The sequence below is a fragment of the Bufo bufo genome, chromosome 2 (assembly GCF_905171765.1).
Source record: "Bufo bufo chromosome 2, aBufBuf1.1, whole genome shotgun sequence".
Lineage (NCBI taxonomy): Eukaryota > Metazoa > Chordata > Amphibia > Anura > Bufonidae > Bufo > Bufo bufo.
In genome coordinates, this window is record NC_053390.1 from 51,209,164 (window position 1) to 51,233,381 (window position 24,218).

General features: G+C 45.3%; 1 protein-coding gene across 11 annotated transcripts in view; it reads left to right on the forward strand.

The window, feature by feature from the left end:
• Positions 1 to 24,218, forward strand: part of NEDD4L (NEDD4 like E3 ubiquitin protein ligase) — a 382,390-nt gene that overhangs the window by 206,068 nt on the left and 152,104 nt on the right. For 5 of the 11 annotated variants that reach the window (XM_040421065.1, XM_040421066.1, XM_040421067.1 and 2 more), the window contains 2 exons: positions 11,050 to 11,088; positions 16,023 to 16,076. In XM_040421065.1, the coding sequence (XP_040276999.1) occupies positions 11,050 to 11,088; positions 16,023 to 16,076 (93 nt within the window). Of the gene's footprint in view, positions 1 to 2,665; positions 2,786 to 11,049; positions 11,089 to 16,022; positions 16,077 to 22,241; positions 23,758 to 24,218 lie in introns of those variants that run through there. The other 6 variants (XM_040421059.1, XM_040421062.1, XM_040421060.1 and 3 more) reach the window with 4 other exon arrangements.

Consider the following 24,218-nt stretch of genomic DNA (forward strand, 5'->3'; position numbering starts at 1 on the left):
ACCTAAATACATTTTAAAAAAAGTAGACATATTAGGTATCGCCGCGTCCGTAAGAATCTGCTCTATAAAAATACCCCATGACCTAAGCCCTCAGATGAACACGGTCAATTTTTTTTTATAAAAACCGGTGCCAAAATGGCAATTTTTGGGCACATTTTCAATTTTAATCAGTTTTTTTTCCAATAACAAAGCAAGGGTTAACAGCCAAACAAAACTTAATATTTATTACCTTGATTCTGCAGTTTACAGAAACACCCCATATGTGGTCGTAAACTGCTGTATGACCAAATGGCAGGGCGCAGAAGGAAAGGAACACCGTATGGTTTCTGGAAGGCAGATTTTGATGGCCTTTGTTTTTTGGAACCATGTCCCATTTGAAGCCCCCCTGATGCACCCCTAGAGTAGAAACTCCATAAAAGCGACCCCAACTAAGAAACTACACCCCTCAAGGTATTCAAAACTGATTTTACAAACTTTATTAACCCTTTAGGTGTTCCTCAACAGTTTATGGCAAATGGAGATAAATTTCAGTATTTTTATTTTTGGTAACCTTGCCTCACAAAAATGTAATGTAGAGAAACCAAAAATCATATGTACCCTAAAAATAGTCCCAACAAAACTGCCACCTTATCCCGTAGTTTCCAAAATGGGGTCACTTTTATGGAGTTTCTACTCTAGGGGTGCATCAGGGGGGCTTCAATTGGGACATGGTGTAAATCGGGCATCCTCAAACTGCGGCCCTCCAGCTGTTGTAAAACTACAACTCCCACAATGCCCTGCTGTAGGCTGATACCTGTAGGCTGTTCGGGCATGCTGGGAGTTATAGTTTTGCAACAGCTGGAGGACCGCAGTTTGAGGATGCCTGGTGTAAATAAACCAGTCCAGCAAAACCTGCCTTCCAAAAACAATACGGCGCACCTTTCCCTCTACGCCCTACTGTGTGCCCGTACAGTAGTTTACGGCCACATATGAGGTGTATTGTAAAACTACAGAATCGGGGCAATAAATATATAGCATTTTGTTTGGCTGTTAACCCTTGCTTTGTTACTGGAAAAAAATAGATTAAAATGGAAAATTTGCCCAAAAATTGAAATTCTCAAATTTCATCTCCATTTTCCAATAACTCTTGTGCAACACCTAAAGGGTTAACAAAGATTGTAAAAATCTGTTTTGAATACCTTGAGGGGTGTAGGTTCTTAGATGGGGTCATTTATGGGTGGTTTCTATTATGTAAGCCTCACAAAGTGACTTCAGACCTGAACTGGTCCTTAAAAAGTGGGTTTTTGAAAAATTTAAAGATTTGCTTCTTAACTTCTAAGCCTTGTAACGTCCCCAAAAAATAAAATGTCATTCCCAAAATGATCCAAACATGAAGTAGACATATGGGGAATGTAAAGTAATAACTATTTTTGGAGGTATTACTATGTATTATAGAAGTAGAGAAATTGAAACTTGAAAATTTGCTAATTTTTCAATTTTTTGGGCAAATTTGGTATTTTTTAAATAAAAATGAATTTTTTTTTACTCCATTTTACCAGTGTCAAGAAGTTCAATATGTGACGAAAAAACAGTCTCAGAATGGCCTGGATAAGTCAAAGCGTTTTAAAGTCATCACCACATAAAGTGACACTGGTCAGATTTGCAAAAAATGGCCTGGTCCTTAAGGTGAAATATGGCCGTGTCCTTAAGGGGTTAAAGGGGTTTTCTATGTATTTATTTATTTTAATTGGTTGGTAAGCTGCGAGAAGGCAGTGGATCTCACTGGAGCATTGCAACCTCTTCAGACAGCTGATTGGCTGGGGTGCTGGGTGTCGGACTCCGCCGATCTGATATTGACTATCTAATCTGAGGATAGGTCATCAATATTAAACATCCGGAAATTTGTTCCACCTTTTAAAAATATTAAAAACATTTAAAGGGAATTCATCGCCTATATATTTTTCTCACTAATTAAAACCAGATACTAATTCATTGTATTATTTTTCTAATCTGTTTCTATTTTCTGGTTGAAGCTTTTTTTTTTTTTGCGTTTTGTGTACACGGGGATGGGGGCGGTGGGAATGGGTTAGGGTTGGGGGGGGGGGGGGGGAGGTAATCATCTTTCCATGGATGCTGTTAACAGCCATCAGAGTGATGCTGTAATGTGGCCATCTGCCTGGGCCATAGGAACCTGTAGTCTGGAGATGCTCCTTAATGTCTATGGGAGAGAGTTGTGGGCACGCTCTGTGACCTGTGCAGAGGTCATTGTCCAGGGAGGGGGAGGAGGGGAGCTGTATCATCACCTATTGTGAACAGTGGATCATGTGTTAACTATATATAGGCATTGTCTGACTTTGTAATCCTGTCTGGGATGATAATGAGGTGACTGCTGAGAAGGGATTTCTACATAACAGAATTCTTAGCGCCTGCAGAGCTGTGCTGCACCTTTGTGCTTCTTTGTTTGAGCTTTATGTAATTAATAGTTCATGAAGGTTTTTCCTGTACACACTGCTGTTGTCATACAGTCGGCCTGTGTTATAGAAAGTTGACTTTTTCTAGCGAGGGCCGGCGCGGAGAGTTGTCAGACTAGTTTTCACCGTCGAGAGCTGAGCTACTATTGGATAACACATTTATTGTTTACTGTGTAATAAAGTGTAGCCTGGGAGTCATTCACTGCACAGCCTGCGGAGGACAAAGGTGTTTGGGACTGTCATAGTGTCTGCCTGTGGAAGACTGTGGGGATAATTAGGCCTGGACACAGTTTGGGAATCATCTGGTTTAGACGCTTTCATCTTCCTGCTACACGGTCAGTAAAATAAATGAATTGTGGTGTATGGAAGGTTATGTTGCAGAGTTGAAGTGGTTGCTTCAAAAGATGGACTACGTTGTTGATTTACAGTATTGATAGAATGCTGTAATCCACGACTAGCACATCCCAAATTGCCAACTCTGCTCTACTACATCCTACAGGGTTGTGTATGTCCTCAATAAGTGTTTTGTTTTTTTTTACGTTCATGTAGTTCATTGTAGTTCATGGTAGGATATTGACTTAGGCCAGAAGTTTGGAACAAACGGAGTGCCTGACTTTCCCCTTCACAGACAAGAAAATGGGTTCATCTATATACTGTAGATATCGCTATATGCATGTACAGTACAGACCAAACGTTTGGACACACCTTCTCATTCAAAGAGTTTTCTTTATTTTCATGACTATGAAAATTGTAGATTCACACTGAAGGCATCAAAACTATGAATTAACACATGTGGAATTATATACATAACAAACATGTGTGAAACAACTGAAAATGTCATATTCTAGGTTCTTCAAAGAAGCCACCTTTTTGCTTTGATTACTGCTTTGCACACTCTTGGCATTCTCTTGATGAGCTTCAAGAGGTAGTCCCCTGAAATGGTTTTCACTTCACAGGTGTGCCTTGTCAGGTTTAATAAGTGGGATTTCTTGCCTTATAAATGGGGTTGGAACCATCAGTTGCGTTGAGGAGAAGTCAGGTGGATACACAGCTGATAGTCCTACTGAATAGACTGTTAGAATTTGTATTATGGCAAGAAAAAAGCAGCTAAGTAAAGAAAAACGAGTGGCCATCATTACTTTAAGAAATGAAGGTCAGTCAATCAGCCAAAAAATTGGGAAAACTTTGAAAGTAAGGGCTATTTGACCATGAAGGAGAGTGATGGGGTGCTGCGCCAGATGACCTGGCCTCCACAGTCACCGGACCTGAACCCAATCGAGATGGTTTGGGGTGAGCTGGACCGCAGAGTGAAGGCAAAAGGGCCAACAAGTGCTAAGCATCTCTGGGAACTCCTTCAAGACTGTTGGAAGACCATTTCATGGGACTACCTCTTGAAGCTCATCAAGAGAATGCCAAGAGCATGCAAAGCAGTAATCAAAGCAAAAGGTGGCTACTTTGAAGAACCTAGAATATGACATATTTTCAGTTGTTTCACACTTGTTTGTTATGTATATAATTCCACATGTGTTAATTCATAGTTTTGATGCCTTCATAGTCATGAAAATAAAGAAAACTCTTTGAATGAGAAGGTGTGTCCAAACTTTTGGTCTGTACTGTATATGGGTAAATAAAGCACCCACTTTACAATCTGGATTTATGAATAGATTTGGATGCATCGAAAGATCTGGATTGATGGGTGGATCTGGATTGATGGGTGGATCTGGATTGATGGGTGGATCTGGATTGATGGGTGGATCTGGATTGATTGATTTGGTGGATCTGAAGAAATGTGTAGATCTGGATTGATGGATGGGTGGGTCTGGATTGATGGATGGGTGGGTCTGGATTGATTGGTGGATGATTGGATCTGGATTGATTGGTGGATGATTGGATCTGGATTGATTGGTGGATGATTGGATCTGGATTGATTGGTGGATGATTGGATCTGGATTGATTGGTGGATGATTGGATCTGGATTGATTGGTGGATGATTGGATCTGGATTGATTGGTGGATGATTGGATCCGGATTGATTGGTGGATGGATGGATCCGGATTGATTGGTGGATGGATGGATCCGGATTGATTGGTGGATGGATGGATCCTGATTGATTGGTGGATGGATGGATCCGGATTGATTGATGGATGGATTTTGATTGAATGATGGATGGATGGATCCAGGTTGACACGTGGATGGATGGATCCAGGTTGACACGTGGATGGATGGATCCAGGTTGACACGTGGATGGATGGATCCAGGTTGACTGGATGTATTGATATGTGTTGATTGGTGGAGGGATGCATCTGAATTGATCTAAAACAAGACAGATGAATAGATCTAGATATGTTGATGGAGAGATGGGTAGTTAGATCCAGGTAGATGGAAGAAAAGATTTAGACAGATCTGTATGTGTATAATTAGATCTAGAACAGGCAAACACAAGCTCTTGTGGTCCAATGGCCACTCTGTTACATTAAACTAATCCTGGGGCCTGAAACGAAAATGTAAAGCGCTATTACCATCCAAGACATTTACAGAATATTGAAAGTATATGGCATAAATGGCTGATTCCAGTGCAGAAAGGAAGTGACTGTGTCCGCTTGTCTCCAGCGGCTGTAATTGTGAGTTGCTGAAACAGCCGACGTACGGCCACAAGACACAGATGAGCATGTCTATGACCAGATGATTGCAGGCCGCACAGAATGGCCACCCTGACACGGATAGTCATAGTAAAACCCTTGACCCCTGGAGCTGAAGACAGCCATGCCAGGCCAGGTGCTGTCAGATCTTGCTTCATGCAGATACTGTGCTCTTGAGAAACCTTTTGTTTTGAAAACGCTCGTCCTAAAGAATCCAGTCTGTGCCAGTCCGATATTCCCTCGTAGCATCTTATTAATATTTTCTGTAAACAGCGGGTGCGCTCCTTGTTCCACATCCTGGTTGTAAGTAAGTGATTGCACTATGCGATAGACTCTAGTCCTGGACTGTGCTTCCTCATCTCGAGATATTCTTGGCCCAAGCCCCCACCACCACTAACAATGGCACTAGGAGTGTGTATGCTGGGAGTTGTAGTTTCACAACTGCCAGAGTGCCACATGTTGCTGACCCCTTCTTACAATTCTTCATCTTGCTCCACATTTCTAAGAAAATGCCCCTTCGCTGCTGGTGTAAAATAAGTGTTCATACAGTATTGAATTCCCCGGTGGTCCAGTGCAGTAGAGGGTGTTAATACCTGGTGGTCTAGGGTAATGCCCCTCCTTGTGTGGTGTAGAGTAGAAGAGTGGTTTATATTTGATACCCTGCTAGTCTACATGTCGTCGTTTTATTCCGGTCGCCTATCGGTTTGCCGTGCTGCAGACTGACCTCCATTATAGTGAACGGGGCTGGAGCGGACTTCTGGTGGCGCGGTGCACTAGCGGTAGCACGGATCCGGCAGGCTGTTCCCCTGCCGCAACAGCCTGCCGGAGAAGGCTGCCTCTAGTGTGAAAGTAGCCTTAGGCCCCATCTCTGCTGGTATAACGTAAGAGTGTTCATACAGTAATACAGTATTTAATTCCCCGGTGGTCTGGTGTAGAAGAGGGTGTTAATATGTAGCGGTCAGGGGAGGAAGAGACCGCAGGGCAGGGTTCAAATACAGTGCAGCAGACAAGGCGGCTGAAGCAGATACCGGCTTTATTAAATCCTTTCAACAGTTTTGTGCTTATGCACCAGGGGCGCAATCGACAAATGACAGGAACAATGTTAACAAGTTTACACAAATTTACAGGAAGGGTAACTGATCCGTGATATGCTAAATGCTCTCCAACCAGCAAACACCTAAAAATACAGGCTACTCTCCTCTGGTGTTTTCCTGTCTGACCCCTGCTACCCAGGGCACGTTTCTACAACGCTCTGACTAAAGATTCCTGCTCTATGCTCTATCGCAGGTTAGCACCGGTGCACACTCACAGTTATGTAGGTAGCTGGGCAGAGATCAGTCATGTCACGTTCTCCCACGAGGTAGCTGCTTGTCTTGGTCTGGTACGTGGGGGCGGGTGTCGTCTGGCTCCTGATACAGTCACTTACTTGTCCCAGCGCTTGGTCTTTTCCTCTCTCTCTCTCTCTCTAGATTGCAGGTGCAGGAATCCATATCAGTTCCGCTACCCTATAGCACGTTAGCCAGGCCCCGTGTCCTGTCACAAGTCTCTCAATTGGACGATATCACTCTTCCCAGAATCACTTTTTAGTCTCTGTGGCTCTGTCCAACTGCAGCCAGTCTCTCAGCTCACCACCAGGCAGGAAACAACACACAGCCTGCCCGCAACTTCAAACTCCTCCTACATCCTCTGGGACCAACAACTTCATTTCTTTCTTATTCAAAGACACAGTGGCCTCTTGTGGCTGGAAGAAGTCATAACAGTCAGTGTGAAATATTATCACTAGAAATGCAACTTGATAATTCTAGGGGCTGACCCTTACAAATACAGAACCTGGTAGTAAGGTAGGTTAATATTTTTTATTCCAATCTAGAAGCTAAATTATTACCTCATAAGTAAGAATAGAAAATGGGTCTAAATGGATAAAACATGGGTTCATATTTGTTTCATTGGTGATATAGTGTTATGCCCCTTCCGTGGTCCAACACCACTTCTTTGGTGTAGAGTAGAAGAGCTGTTCGTGTTTGATTCCCTGGTGGTCTAGGGTAGTGCACCTTCTTTGGTTGTGGCGAGTAAAAGATGATTCATAATTCATTCCCTGGTGATGCAGGGTAATGCCTCTTATTGAGTGGTGTAGAGTAAAAGAGTGGTTCATATTTGATACTTTGGTTGTCCACTGTAATGTCCCTTCTCTGCTGGTGTAAAGTGTTCACATAGTATTTAATTCCCTGGTGGTCTAGTGTAGAAGAGAGGTGATTTGAAGAGATTATTGTTACGCAGGGAGGCCTTTTGGATCCATACGTTGGACACGTTATATCCAAAGGGGCTTAATAGGGATTATGAGGTCATGTGTTTTTAAATTGATTCTTTCATTTGTTATTTTTTTGCAGAGTGCATTGCCACGCAGCTAGCCTGGAAAGACACGAATTAGGAGGTGTTTCTTATTACTAGCTAGTGATGTCTGTTACTAATTAACTGATGATGTCATGACCATGTGATTGCAATTTAGGTCTATATAATGTGAGAAACTGTCAGTATGTACTATGCAGTTGAGGAAGGCTGACATGCCGCAACGCGTTCTGCTGTGAACCATTAATAAAGCACATTCTGAAGAGCAAGTACGTCTGCTGGGATTATTTCTTATGCCTCACAAGTGACTGTGATATTCACATCTCATTCAGCTTGCCTACTGAACACCTCAATATCGGGTGGAAGAAGACCGGGATACAATGACAACCACAAAGTTCTGTGATCGGGCAGAGTAATTGGGTACGGTACATCCAAACCCCTCTACCTGCACTCCATAAGACAAAGACACTTTTTAGGAAGATGTGCATATATATCCCAAGCTACGTTTGGAGACTTGAAGGAACTGAAGGCATATGAGTTCCACTGCTCGGCATCATTAAGATGTCATAAGCGAGACACAGGTGACAAGGGCACAGCTTGAGTGACACCACAGGGCAGATGGCAGGGACCTCATCCACAGGACATGTATGTGTCATCACGGAGTAATCAGTTCTGTGTTATCAGCTTGTTCTCGCTATGGTAGAACACTGATCCTATTGGCAAATGGAAAACTAGTGTTGATTTCTTCCTTAATATATCTTTATAGCGGTCCGCGCTCTGAGTTTCTAATGCACAATGTATAAGACCCTGTGTAGCATAAAGAAAAACATAAATTTCTGACTGTCTGCAACCACCACCAGGGGGAGCTTACCGGGTACTTGACACTGAGATGTAATCCATACTATAACATACATTTATAGGAGGATGCAGTTAATTCACTTAATTCAAATACAGTATATTTTGGACTATAAGACTCACTTTTAACAGGAAGAAATCTTGCATCAAAGTACCTGCATCTTATAGTCTGCAGTCAGGGTGGTCCAGCAGTGTCAGACCTCACTGACTGCTTCCTTAAAGGGGTTTTCAAAGATTTTTTAAACTGATTATCCTCTGGATCAGTCATCAGTATTTGATTGGGTCCAACGCCCGGAACCCCCGGCGATCAGCTGTTTGAGTAGGCACTGGTTCCGGCGCTCACTCCACGTTCCTTGGTCACATGGCCTCGGGTACTGTATTGTACTGTACACTATAAGTTGTAATGGTTATTGTGATGTTGCTACTCCCATCACGTCACCACGTGCGCCATTGCTGCTTGTTTCATTGGTCAAAAGATGAAAAACTGGGTTTAACAGGAGCTGACTATTAGCCCCCTCTATCCTATACTATTAAAGCTAGTGGCATTGGCCTCTCCACTTCATTAAACTACCAGGAAAGTTTTAATAGGTAGAAAATATTTCATTTTTAATTTTCTGATCTCTAAACCTAAAAATACAGTATTTTTCATACTATAAGACGCTGACTCCTATAGTCTGAAAATACAATATTTTTTTTATTTCTATCACTTTATCATGATTTGTGTAAAAACATAGAAATAGTACCCTGAATGTTACTGTGTAATTGTACTGATTTCAGAACTCTCTGGTAAGTTACTTACTGGTAGGGGTGATTGGTGCTCTTCAAACCAATTTCAACCTCTTATTAAAAAAAAAAAAAAAAATCACTATGAATATGTTTGCTTGAGTCATGGACTTCTGTTAAATTTTAAAAAACTCCACTCTCTGATTCGCAGTTTCTGGGAAAGCTGGCCGATAATTAATGAGTCTTTCATTATAACTTCCAAGAGCTTTTCCATACTGCAAAATGGTAAATCTAACAAATATGCAAAGATGTAGCTGTGTCGATAGATGCCTTTTGTCGCCTCATGTTGGCACAGTTCACAACATGAAATACTTACAGCATACTTACCAACTCTTGCAAAGTGTGGCACACTTTTTTTTTTTTTTAACCAAATATCCTGCTTGTTTATATAGCACATGCCCCAGCCTAAGACATTGAATCACAAGTAGTGAGTATGACCTCCCTTCCCTTCATACAACCCTAAATACATACCTCCAGACAAAAATATCGACTCTAATAAATCAAAACCCTAAACCAGACACCCTAAATAGACCCTAGACAAGACTCTTAATAAATAAACTCCAGATCAGACTCTCTAAACTAATACAGACCCCAGACAAGGCCTCCTAATCAAATGCAGACTCCAGACCAGACTTCCTAATAAATCATCAGAACAAGATCATCCCAAAAAGATCCCAGAGCAGATTTGCTAAAGTAATACAGACCCCGGACCATACTCTGTTAACGAATTCAGACTTCAGACTACAGTCCTAAATAAAGACCCCAAACCATGTACCCTAAATAAATAATACCTAGGCCAAACATCTTAAATAAAAAGACTCTAGACCAGATCCCCCTGACATATACGATCTCTAGGCTACACTCCTAAATCTAGACTCCAGACCAGACACCTTAAATAAATTATCCCCAGACCAAGCCACCTAAGCTAATACAGACCCCAGACCAGACCATTTAAGCTAATACAGAGCACCTGACCAGATCTCCTAAGCTAATGCAGACTATTTTAGCTAATGCAGACTTCAAATCAGACTCCCTAAACATATACAGACCTCAGACTAGACTCCTAAATCAAGACCCGCCAGCCTAAGTATATCGTCCCAAACCAGACACCCTAAATAAATTAACCCCAGACCAAACCCATTAAGCTAATACCAACCCCTGAACAGACCTCCTAAGCTAATACAAACCCCCAGACCCTACCCGTTATGCTAATAAAGACCACCGACCAGATCTCCTAAGCTAATACAGACCCCCGACCAGATCTCCTAAACTAATCCAGACCCCTGACCAGATCCTCGAAACTAATTCAGACCACCGACCAGATCTCCTATGCTAATACAGACCCAAGACTAGACCCTCTTAGCAAATAAAGACACCAAACCAGCCTCTGCAGATACCCTTCTCTCCGCATTCCTGCACTCGTTTTCAGCCGTAGATGCCACAGGAGAAACCTTCTTGAGTTCGGCCTCAAGAGTTTGCAAGTTTGGCTATGGCTCAGAACCCTTGGGGCTTTGTTTGCCACAGTACAATTTCCATCCACATTTTTATCCACTTGACAGACGAAGACGATTCAAGGATGTGTAAATTTTTAATTTATTTTTTCATTTTGTAGTGATTTGGGTTTGAGTATGATGTTATACGGGAAAGCCACTGTTTTGTCCTAATGATGAATTCAGTGCTGTCATTGACACGTTCTAGAGCCTTCTCGCCTGCTCGGGCCCTAAATGATCTCCATGCTATCTATAGATCTCTATTTTTAGGTCAAAATTACTCTTAGATCTCCCTAGTCACCCATATACTTCCACCCTCTGAGATCACTGCTGGGATCCCGTTACAGAGCAGCCACCTTGGCCTTTGTCACCTGATCTTTGTGAACGTAAAATAACCCCCCATTAAATATGTACGAGAACCTGTCCCCATTACTTGTCGTCAGTCATAAAGTCAACTTATAAAAAAATAATTTCTCTTCATTTTTAGACACTGAATCCAAAATGGAATGAAGAATTCTTCTTCAGAGTAAGTAAAATTTTTTAATTATTTTTTCTTTTTTTTAATGGCTTTTAGCTGGTTAAATATCCCCCCGACGAGGGTGAGAACAGAGTGAAGAGGCCATGGCTGTTTTTCGACTGTGTTTTGTCCATTACTGTTTTTAGAAGGTCAATGGGCTTAGCAGAGGAGCGTAATCTCCCTTGTCTGAGCGCTGGATAAGAGCAGAGTGTGAAGCAGAAGTCTCTTTCCAGGCCGGTAATTGATTGCACAGGTCTGCAGCAAAAAGGCCGAGGCATATCCACAACATATAGAGGCCTCAGGACAAGAATACACACTCCGTTTGTTTGACGTTTGTTACCGTTGAGACCCATTTCAGCATGGGAGCTGTATACACAAAACGGTAGGAACTTTTTAGGAGTTCTACACGGCCACGGTTAACCATGGGTTGCCTTTGGTTTTCACTTCATTGAGGCTAAGCTGCAATACCTGACTAAGGCCTATTGCACACGACCGTATGGGTTTTTCAGTGTTTTGCGGTCCGTTTTTCACGGATCCGTTGCTTCGTTTTTTGTCTCCGTTGTGTTTCCGTTTCCGTTCCGTTTTTCCGTTCCGTTTTTCCGTATGGCGTATACAGTAATTACATAGAAAAAATTGGGTTGGGCTTAAAATTTTCAATAGATCCGCAAAAACTGAATGGATACTTAAGACATACGGATGCATTTCCGTAGGTGTTCTGTTTTTTTTTTTTTTTTGCGGACCCATTGACTTGAATGGAGCCACGGAACGTGATTTGCGGGCAATAATAGGACATGTTCTATACCTTTCAACGGAACGGAAATACGGAAACGGAATCCATACGGAGTACATTCCGTTTTTTTTTTTTTTGTGGAACCATTGAAATTAATGGTTCCGTGTACGGAACGCAAAAAACGGCCCGTAAATGAAAAAAAACAAAAAACCGTCCGTGTGCATGAGGCCTAAGTATGGCATGGAGTCTGGGTAAAAAAACGTATCTTTAAAGGGGTTGTCGCACTTTGGCAAATGGCATTTATCCTGTACAGAAAGTTAATACAAGGCACTTACTAATGTATTGTGATTGTCCATATTGCTTCTGTCGCTGGCTGGATTCATTTTTCCATCACATTATACACTGCTCGTATCCAGGGGTTACGACCACTGCTTCAGAGCAGAGAGGCTGGTGCAAGCACGACCACTGATTACAGGGTGGTCGTAACCCTTGGAAACAAGCAGTGTATAATGTGATGGAAAAGTGAATCCAGCCAGCAATGGAAGCAATATGGATAATAACAGTATATTAGTAAGTGGCTTGTATTAACTTTCTCTACAGGATAAATGCCATTTGTCACAGTGAGACAACCCCTCTAAGAGTTCGTCCACTCGGGGTGTAAATTGTGCAAGAAAAATCAGCAAAAAAAAAATCCACAGCATACATTCACATCACATACACACCACATTTCTGGAAAGAAAATCTGCAGCGCATCCACCATGTGTAGACATACCCATAAAAATACATTGGCTGCAAAAATAGGGTACCATTAAAAAATTTTGCAACCATTTTAAAGATCTCTGCTTGCAGTCTTTGAAGAAAACATTACATTTGCATTCAGATGCTGGAAACCACTTCTGACCTAGTTTAGCTCACAGCTGAGGGTTTGCTACAATATATCGGATCTGGCCATTCTGTCAAAGCAGAAAACACTTGAAGGGGTATTCCGGTAGGTACAAGTTATCCCCTATCCACAGGATAGGGGATAACTATCAGATCGGTGGGGGTCCTACCGCTGGGACCTCCACTGATCATGAGAACGCGCAGGCCCCTGGCTGCTCCTCTAAAATGACTGAAGCAGCCGACCACATGTGCGCGTGGCCACATTCATTTCTATGGGAATTCCGGAGATAGGGGAGCACTATACTCGGCTATCTCCGGAACTCCCATAGAAATTAATAGAGCGGCCATGCGCATGGGCTGCAAGGGGCGTCCAGATGGTACAGGGCCCACATTCTTGTGATTAGTGGAGGTCCCAGCCGTAGGACCCCCACTGATCTGATAGTTATCCCCTATCCTGTGGATAGAGGATAACGTGTACCTACCAGAATACCCCTTTACATTGTAGCTCAGGACTAGACTTGCAACAACCTTCAGCTGTGGATGTATGAGAGGTTATTGCAGCCCTGAGGTGTGTCTTTCTCTGGGTAATAAGCACATTGTTATGCAGAACTAGCCTGATTTGCTCTTCTGGGTTTAAAGGGATTGTACATGGTTGAGAAACATTGCGCCTGTCCTTAGGTTATGTGTGGTATTGTAGCTCAGATCCAGTCACTTTAGTGGAGCTGAGCTGCAATACCAAACACAGCCTATAGACAGGTGTGGCACTGTTTCTGGATACCAAACCTGTAAAGGGGTTATGCCATGATTGATGTACATGACGGTCTCTTTCTAACAAAGCCAGAACCAGCCCTGTACCTCACATGGATCCAGAGATCTCCACATTCATTGCTCCAATTGTTCTGCTACATTTATTTCAGGCTGGTAGCTCAAGGGGCGTGTCTGTTCTGCCGCTTTACTCTCCCTATCACAGCTCAGGGAGGGTGTAATTTCTGCTACAGCTCTCTCCCTATCACAGCTCAGAGGGCGTGTCCTTTCTGCTGTAGCTCTCTCCCTATCGCAGCTCAGTGGGCGTGTCCTTTCTGCTGTAGCTCTCTCCCTATCACAGCTCAGAGGGTGTGTCCCTTCTGCTGTAGCTCTCTCCCTATCACAGCTCAGTGAGCGTGTCCTTTCTGCTGTAGCTCTCTCTCTTGCACAGGGGGGAAAATCCTTTCTGCTGCAGCTCTCTCCCTATTACAGCTCGGATGGGGCCTGTCCTTTCTTCTGTAGCTCTTTCCCTGTAACTGCAACAGCTTCTTACATAAGATATGTCTAGTGGCTGTTGAAGATTTTAACTGAGCGTGTGCGACCACCTCAGTGAAGTTGACAGAGAAATAACGGAAAGAACAAACAGCAGGTGGCACTGTACAGATAGATTTCATTGAATATCTCAGTGGCTACACTACATTTTTTATTACATTCAATTACAAAAGTATTCAGGCTCTCGTTTAAAAAAAAAAAAATGGTGGTCGTATTAATTTTCAGTTGTTATAGAGGACTACTCCTTTATATATATATTTGGTGGTGGTGGGGATGTTCTGCTTGACATTTTCTTGCTTTGTTTTATAGTGGGAGTCAGTGAGCCCCCTTCCCCCCCCCCCCCTTCTCCACGTTAACATGAGCAGCTCCAGTTTTAATGAGCGGCAGCTGCAGTATCGGCCTCCCATTCCTGGCTACGAACGCGCTCTAAATCCAGTGTGAAACCTCCCAAATATTTCCCTTTTTTTCAGTTTTGCTCATTGTCGTCCCGTATAATGCGCACAGCAGCAGCAGCGTGTGAAAAGAACATTTCCCTCTGGTCTAAAACCTCACCGCCATCTTCTGCCACATCAAGCATAACTTGTGGTTGGCTGCTGTACATTCCATCGCTCAAGTATTCACACCTTCTCCCCAATGAACGGCACAAAATCCATATGCTACGGATTGCTGCCACATAGTGAACACGGACCACAACCCGATCCCCTGGGGATTTTCCATCCTGGCCCATAGTTTGTTGATTGGGCACATTGTTGTGTGAGGTATTGGGAGGTAGATGTACAGATGTAGCAGTGCAGAAATTGTCAAATCTTTTGGGTTGCAGCAAATTGCAAACTCTGCATTGCTGCTTTTTTACGAACTCTGCACCGCTGCACCTTACGAGCTCGGCACCGCTGCACCTTACGAGCTCGGCGCCGCTGCACCTTACGAGCTCGGCGCCGCTGCACCTTACGAGCTCGGCGCCGCTGCACCTTACGAGCTCGGCGCCGCTGCACCTTACCAGCTCGGCGCCGCTGCACCTTACCAGCTCGGCGCCGCTGCACCTTACCAGCTCGGCTCCGCTGCACCTTACCAGCTCGGCGCCGCTGCACCTTACCAGCTCGGCGCCGCTGCACCTTACCAGCTCTGCGCCGCTGCACCTTACCAGCTCTGCGCCGCTGCACCTTACCAGCTCTGCGCCGCTGCACCTTACCAGCTCTGCGCCGCTGCACCTTACCAGCTCTGCGCCGCTGCACCTTACCAGCTCTGCGCCGCTGCACCTTACCAGCTCTGCGCCGCTGCACCTTACCAGCTCTGCGCCGCTGCACCTTACCAGCTCTGCGCCGCTGCACCTTACCAGCTCTGCGCCGCTGCACCTTACCAGCTCTGCGCCGCTGCACCTTACCAGCTCTGCGCCGCTGCACCTTACCAGCTCTGCGCCGCTGCACCTTACCAGCTCTGCGCCGCTGCACCTTACCAGCTCTGCGCCGCTGCACCTTACCAGCTCTGCGCCGCTGCACCTTACCAGCTCTGCGCCGCTGCACCTTACCAGCTCTGCGCCGCTGCACCTTACCAGCTCTGCGCCGCTGCACCTTACCAGCTCTGCGCCGCTGCACCTTACCAGCTCTGCGCCGCTGCACCTTACCAGCTCTGCGCCGCTGCACCTTACCAGCTCTGCGCCGCTGCACCTTACCAGCTCTGCTCCGCTGCACCTTACCAGCTCTGCAAAATAAATACCAATGTAGGAGAGACGAGTTTATCCTCCAACTCATCAGAGCTACATTACTTGTGACATGTGTGACTCTCCTTAGCAGTGTTACCTGCAGTCCTATTTAAAATGTCATATAACCAGCAGTGACATACTGAGTTCTGCTACATCTTAGAAATGTTTATTACCTTTGGCACAGCTTAGTATGTGAAAGGGCTGAACGTGGCATTTTGTTCTCCTGGGGGCTGCATTGTGTATGTATGATGTACTTGCATTGTGCTTGAGCAAACTCAGCTCTGCTACTCTGAGAATTACCTGCTGCTTGACACTCATTTTTCTTTTTCCCCTTAGGTCCACCCCACCAACCACAGGCTGCTATTCGAAGTATTTGATGAGAATCGATTGGTGAGTGCGCTGGTGCTTACTCCTTGCTGATCTGCTTTGTATCCTGGATTGAACAAAGTGGTTCGCAGAGCAGAGTTAATCGCGGGATGATTGAGCGGTTGAGTCTAAGGAGATGAAACAGTTTATATCTGTGCATGTGGCCGCTTATGTAAAAAGAAACAGTCACGTGATCTGTCGAAGAACTGTACTTCACTTTTATCTTGTACTCACCTTTCTTTACATAATTTCTTATACTCCAGAGCTGCGTTCGCAATACTGCATTATGGAAATGTGTATAGGCAGTAAATACTGCATCTCCCATAATGCACTAGAGCAGATGCAGAAAGTTTGTGTTTTTTGAGAATTTTGACTGAAGCATTGCACGACCTGCTGCATGACTCACGACCAGGAGTAGTCAATTGAATCAAATCTGCATTAAGAGAAGTGTCGTGTTTCGTATAAATTAGCATTTGCCTGAATAGTGTGCATTCGATTCTGCCCTGTAAAAGCTTTTTCTGGAAATAAAAAGCTCCACCTCTTGTCAACAGAGCAGATAGAGCTGAGATTTCATGCTGTGATAGAGAGAGAGAGGCAGCTGCTTTACCCAGTGTTTGGACACAGAGCTTCTTCACTGCAGAGACCACAGTGAGAGAAATATTGCTAAAAGTTAAACCTGGTGCTTTGTCATGGGGGGTATTTATGACTGATATTGTCTGGGGTCGTTTTAAGATCACCCCTTGCCATGTCAGTACGATATAACAGTAGTTTCTGTATCCTGGATTCCGGTGCTGTTACTCTACCGTACGACTCATTACATTTCGGATCTGTTTCAATAGCCACCTCCAAAATTGTTACCAAAACACTCTGGATAAAATACAGCTATGCTTAGTGGAGGAACCTGGATGGCGATGCCGCCTCAGATTCTACTAAGCATGACGCAATGTGTCCGTTTTGCCCGGAGTAATCCTTTGATGGATCTCAGTAGGTTTGGGGCTCATGTAGGAATAATCGAGAACACAGTGTTTTGGGGATCACATTTTTTTGCCGTTCACTTATTTTGGGCCTTGTTGTTTTTTTTTTTTGCCAGTAACTTTTTTTCCCCGATTCCCTTCCTTTTGCCTTACTACTGCCTTATTCCTACTGATAGCCAAGTCTTGCCGTCCCCTGCAAGCCCTGCCTCCCCCCTGCAAGCCCTGCCTCCCCCCTGCAAGCCCTGCCTCCCCCCTGCAAGCCCTGCCTCCCCCCTGCAAGCCCTGCCTCCCCCCTGCAAGCCCTGCCTCCCCCCTGCAAGCCCTGCCTCCCCCCTGCAAGCCCTGCCTCCCCCCTGCAAGCCCTGCCTCCCCCTGCAAGCCCTGCCTCCCCCCTGCAAGCCCTGCCTCCCCCCTGCAAGCCCTGCCACCCCCCTGCAAGCCCTGCCGCCCCCCTGCAAGCCCTGCCGCCCCCCTGCAAGCCCTGCCGCCCCCCTGCAAGCCCTGCCTCCCCCCTGCAAGCCCTGCCTCCCCCCTGCAAGCCCTGCCTCCCCCCTGCAAGCCCTGCCTCCCCCCTGCAAGCCCTGCCTGCCGCCCCCTGCAAGCCCTGCCACCCCCTTTCTTTTTCGATCACTTTTAGCAACTTAAAAAAGCGCTCTGCCATTTTATCATACAGCGGACACCTTCAGTATTGTCCCCCACCTCTTATGTTCAGAATTTAAAAGCCATTATCTCAAGAATACTTCCAGGTCAGAGGTTATCTTGTGCAGCTGTCATCTGGTTAGGGCTTTGGAAGGGATATCTGGCGGTGAGGCTGGGAGAGATAATCTATATGTAGACATTGTCCCCATATAAGGGAATACTGAGCAGCGCTGACCTCGTGGAGGAGGCAGGTAGTAGTAGGCTGCTGCCCGTTTTGTGAATTTACTATGAGATTTGAAGGCATGACTCCATGATGAAATGTATGGTGGTCACCTAAACGCACAATTCCACCATGCCCATTGGAACCAGAAGAGCCGCTGATCTAGGTACTGTCCTAGATATGTCCACAGTACCATTAACCATAAAGATTTAGCTCCAAACAGGTGAAGGGCCTGTGAATTCATGGTGGACTTGTTTGTTGCTAATGGAATTTTCCATTTGTTAGTGTTTTGGCTCTTCTGGTTTCCTTACTTCCCTTGATTCTGCATCAAATTTTTCCACACGATGGATGTAGTTGTGTGAACATAGCCTTGGGCTGGATTTACGTGCTGCTGCCTTGTACCTTTGCTGTGGTTTTGCTATGCAGTTTTTGCCTTTTTTTTTCACCTGTAAATACAGTGCAGACAAAAAATTCTTAGCAAAACTGCAACAAACACATGTAGTGAGCGGCATATCTTCCATGGAGGCAGACCATGCGACTGCAACGGGGTAAGGGGGCATGGCACTGAACTCCGTCTTCTGTAGCCACCACTAGATCATTGCAAAGAGATTATTACTAGGGATGAGCGAATCGACTTCGGATTCGCATAATACTTTGTTTGAATACTGTGCGGAGCGAGCGCTCCGTACAGTATTAGAATGTATTGGCTCCTAAGAGCCGACGTTATTACTTTGCGACTTCGCATAATAACTTCATAAATCAATTTCTACTGTAAAAAAAAAAACATTTCCCGAACTCTGGTTCGGTTCCAAGTGGTACCAAGAGTTTGCATTATAGCCTAGGAGTTACGCTCCTGCTACAACGGATACATTGTTACAACACCTTCACACAGTTTCTAGTCATTGACAGTAAGCAGAGATCTTGAAAAGGCAGAAGAATTGAACCAGAAAGTACACAAGAAAGTTGTAGAACTTTTCGTTCTTCCTTGAGGGCCCCTTTATAAGAATGCTCATCGGGCAAGGTTTTATTCTTGTACAAGTCATTATATTTTGTTTTCTAGGAATTCTTCATCTTTTAATGAAGCGGGTTTTCCAGTGAACAGAAATGCAAATATCAAACGGCGGCGCCTGAGAACCAAACTCGCACACGTTAACCCCCCCATCTGGCACCTTCACATATTGTATTACAGCCTCACATCTGTAAGACGGGAGGGCGGGGGAGGGGTGCAAGGAGCCGAGATGCAAATATGGAATTTTTTTATTTTATTTAATTTTTAATTAGTAAATATAGAATTTGGGAAGTTGCAATTTGCAAAGATCCTGATGTCTCTGCAGCACCTGTGATCCTGGCTGCCCCTGACACCCGCACTGTCTGTGGTGTTGGCTCTGGATCCAGATAGAACAATGAAGGATTGTACTGAACCTTGGCACTTGTCTTGTAAACCTTTCTGCCACAACACTGTCTGAAAGTTGGATCTCGGAAACTCCATGCCCGCTCCAGATTCTCAAAGCTGATCTTAAAGGGATTTCTGGTTTTATGTTCATATAGCTTAAAGGGGGTTCCTGAGATTCTGGTAATGATGACCTTATCCTCAGGTCCAACATCTGGAACCCCAACGATCAGCTGTTGGAAGAAGCTGTGGCGAGCGCCAGGACCTCCTCGCAGCCTACCAAGCACAGCGCCACCTGTTGCATAGTGGATGTGTTTGGTACTGCAGCTCAGTCCCATTCACTCGAATAGGACAGAGCTACACCTAGGCCATGTGACCGATGAATGTGACATCACTGGCCTAGGAAGAGTCCGCCTCCTTCGCTGAAGAGCCGCAACCTCTTCAAACAGCTGATCGGTAATGATAGGTCTTCAATGTCAAATTGTCGGACAACCCCTTTAGGTTAGGTCTACACGACGACATTTGTCTATGGTCTCGCACTGCAACATGCAACATGCTGCAACTGCGACGCGACAGTCGCAAAAAATCCATTCGAAATGGATTTTTCTGCGACTGTCGCGTCGCAGTCGCAGCATGTCGCAATGCGACACCATAGACTATCATTATTAAAATTGTCGTGCGACAAAATGTTGCAGTGTAGTTGTGCCCTATCTGTCACGCGACTTATTGTCTTAATCACTGAAACATTCTGCAACTATTCTAATAGACTTTGGGGGTCATTTATTAAGACTGGCGTTTAAGACGCCAGTCATAATAACCCCTATATCTGGCGGTGGATCCGTGAAAGTTATGAAGAGGCGCAGGAGTCGTCATAACTTCGGCTCATCCAGCGCCAGTCTAAACGTAAGACGGCTCCCTTAACCATTTTCTACGTCTAGACCAGGCATAGAAAATGATGGCTGCTGACCCATGCCCACCACACCCACACCAAGCCCACCTTTTTTGACCTGGGTGTTAGAGGAGAAAAGTCGCAGATTGCGGCCATTCTATGCCTGAGATGTGCCTAATGTAGGCGTATTTCAGGATGATAAACGATCCCCTTTGTGTTTCAATTCCTTAACAGGTTCCATATATCTGTTTGCTGTCAGTGAATGAGAACTCTTCTTCCAGAGGCAGTAATCCTGCCCATAACTGGTCCTGTTCTCAGCTGAGAAGTGGATACAATTGTATCCAGTCTAAACAATGTTCCCAGATACATTGTAGCACACTGCAGCAGCAGAGAGGTATGTGCAATTGGTGCTGATGTTCCTAGCTCACAGAGAGCCCCCTCTGGGGTTGTCACTCAACTTTCCTGGGCTCCTGAATGGCCAATCAGCTTTGCCCTGCATTGACTTTGGCAATGGGGGCTAAATCACCACCTACGGTGCCTACCTGATTTTCAGTTTGTGACTCTAGAATGTGTAAATCCCGAAAAGGTTGTATACAAAATGTATTATTTTCATGTTTTGGGGGAGGGGGGGGGGGGGCTTCACATTGCCAGAAAACCCCTTTAACTGTTTAATCTGTGCAGTTCGGTAACTCTATTACTAGGCCTGGTGACCACCCCTGCGGGGGGTGATGCAGTGAAGCCATGTTGGTTGTCACCCTGCTCCCCCCCCCCCCCCCTCCAGCATAAGGGCTCGTGCACACGACCGTAGCCTGTTTTGCAGTCCGCAAATTGTGGATCTGCGAAACGCGTGCATTCCGTATTTGCGGGACGAAACGTCCGGCCCATAATAGAACAAACCTATCCTTGTCCGTAATGTGGATGCCATGGAGCGGATAAACGGATGCGGCTCTCTGCATCTTTTGCAGCCCCACTGAAGTGAATGGGTCCGCATCCGACCCACAAAAAATGCAGATCGGATTCGGATAAAAAAAATACAATCGCGAGCGTGAGCCCTAAAACAGGTAACGCTCCAGAACAGAATTTTTTAACAAGAGGATTAAGGACACAGGGGGTGAATAGGATGCTCTTTAAAGGAACCAATCCCCAAATTATGGACAGCCCCTTGAAAACCAACAATAATACAGAATTAGTTTTTTCCATGTGCTACGGCTTCAGCTTACAGTGGTGACATATCAAAGGGCGCTGCCATAGCTCAGATATGCTTCCGCCTGGCTGTCTTCCAGGAAAAGGGAAATGACTACTAACCGGGGCTGTTGCCATTTAGGTGAAATTACACTGTGTCCCTTGATGGCACTGATCAGACAGCTTAAAGGGGGTGTCCAGGATTTAAAAAACAAACAAATCATAGGTACTGTATTTCCACAGCAGCACCACACCTGCATGTGGGTTGTGGCTGATATTGCCTCTTGACTCTATTGGAGTAAATAGGCTGCAATACTACACATGACCTGATTCCTCAAAAACAGCGCCTCACCTGCATGTGTGTTGTAGTTGGTGCTGCATCTCAACTCCATTGAAGTGAATGGGCTGCCATACCACTCACAACCTGTGGACAGGTGTGGCGCTGTTTTGTTAAAAAAAAATTAAATAATCCTGGACAACCCTTTGAAAATGTGGAATTGCCCTTTAAATATTTTTAAAATCTACACGTAAAATACATATAAACCATAAAAATAATAGCTAAAAATCAGACGTGCGCCTCGGTATGTTCTCCCTTGAGGTGACCCCCCCCCCCTCCTTGTGTCTTTAAGCTGCGTGGCCATATTTCATCTCTAGTTGATGTACATAGCAGCCGCCGGCTCTTCTTGATCATATAGGGAATAGCTGGGGAAGGTCATTCACACAGTTTACTGGAGCTGTGAAACGCGCCTGTGTTTCCTCTCTCTCTTTTTTTTTTTTATTTCCCTTTTTTCTTGCCAAGAGACAAGTGCCCAATGAATGCGACGCGGTTTAGGTTTACAAACAGCCACGAATGTGAACGTTCTCCCACTGCTGCTGGATCCTGATGGAAAAGTAGCAGCTGGGAAGGTGCCGTCTCAGGCTCTCGCTGTTGGACACACAAGAGGAAAAAAAAAAATCCCCCAAAAAAAACAACAACCTTTGCTTCCAGTGGCGAGGGGGGACAGCGTCACATGACTCCGGTCACCCTACCCTATGTGACAGTATGTAGAAGCCCTGGTTCCTCTTATCCAATCATGCCTGGAATGCTGCTTGTCACTTAGGCTATTTCTGCTATCTGTCGCTATCAGGACTGCACTGCTAACAGTTTGGCCGATGGGACGCTTTTTCCTGGAGTTTGTTTTTGGTTTTTGACTGCTGGCAGAGCCTGAGACGTCGCTCCCTCGTCCTTTTTCCTGCCCGTCGTTAAAACCATGGCCCATCGGCTACGGTTTCATTTCGGCTCCGGCAGAAGCAATACAGCTCCCGAGTCAGACGTCCTAGACCAGGAGAGAGAAGACGACTTTTTCATGGCATTCCATACCCTGCCGAGGAGGAACGGGACTCACGTCTTCACGAGGCACTACGAAGATAGAGAGTTCCAAGAAGAAGGGGCTCTGAAACGAAGCACGTCCATGTTTATTCCACAGCTGCTGCAGAACATCGACGTGCGCCCCACCAGAAGCTCTTCTATGCAGATCTCTCTCCAGAGGAAAGGGCCAAACGACGGCGCCGACGAGTGCGAGAGCGGGGAGTTCTCGGAAGAGATGCTGTCCTGCGGTTTTGAGGACTTCAATGAGCACTACATATCGGCTGTAAGAAAAAATTCCTCTACTGTAAGTACTCCGCAGGATACTCCTAGTAATTCGCCGCCCCATGTATACGAGTCTGGGAGGCTGCAAGTCAACGGGGCCGTTTCCTTCCCGCCAAGATTTTCCGGCCGTCGCTTTGCGGAGCAAAATGGGAATATTCACTATGGCACCGATGGAGAGGAAGAGGTGAACGTGCCTACGTGCAGCAAAAATATTGGCGGAGTCCGAATAAACAGTCAGACTTTCGCCCCCGACATTCGACAGGTGAGACTGGTTTCACCCGACCACGATGCCCAAAACGGGTCTAGCACCGAACCGAGACGTTGGTCGCTACAGCATCTTCCGGACACGTCGGGGAGTCCAGGGAAGAGATGTTTCGTTTTCCAGCTTCAGCAATCTCAGACTACCAACTGTAGTCTGGGGGGAGAGTACAATTTTGGGTTTACCGGTACGAAGGGAGACCGACTGGTTCGATATCCTCGTATTCGACTGGAAAGGAGTACCTCCTACCCACTGCAACCACGTCCCGAGACCATCAGCCCCGTGGAGAACGGGGCGAATACAGAAGGCAGGTCTTGTAGTCAGGACTTTACTGATAATAGTCCGAATGATTCCAGAGAACGGCCCTTGCCGGGACAGGGGTGCTCGTTTAAAATTAGACAAGAGCAAAATGTTAGGCAGCCACATTTTAGGATACTGGTAACTCGTGGGAACGAAGAGCAGAATAGCGACCAAGGGCAAAATATTGCTGGAAATTCTGGATCAGCAGCCGGAAATGACACGGTAAGTCACAGCCGCCTGTATCTGGGGCTTCATACACATCCAGTCCTGGTAGACTTTGTAGATTTTCTTTTTCAATTTTTTCAATTTTGCAAATTATTATTATTATAATTTTTTTACTTTTAGTCACGTTTGATGGCTGGCTCCAGCAAATCTGACTACTATGACTAAAGTTGTAGTCTGTGGACCTTTTGGAGTCCTAATCCTTGTCAGTCGCATGAACATTGTACTTGACTTTTATCACATACGAAGGCTTCATGCACACGGCCGTTGTGCGGCCGTTCTGTGCATTGGGGACCGCAATTGCGGTCCCCAATGCACGGGCAACATCCGTGCAGCGGGCCGGACCCATTCAACTTGAATGGCTCTGTGGTATGTCCGCACCGCGAAAAAATATGACAAGTCGTATTTTTTTTGCAGGGAGGAACCACGGAAAGAAACACCACGAAAGCACTCCAAAGTGC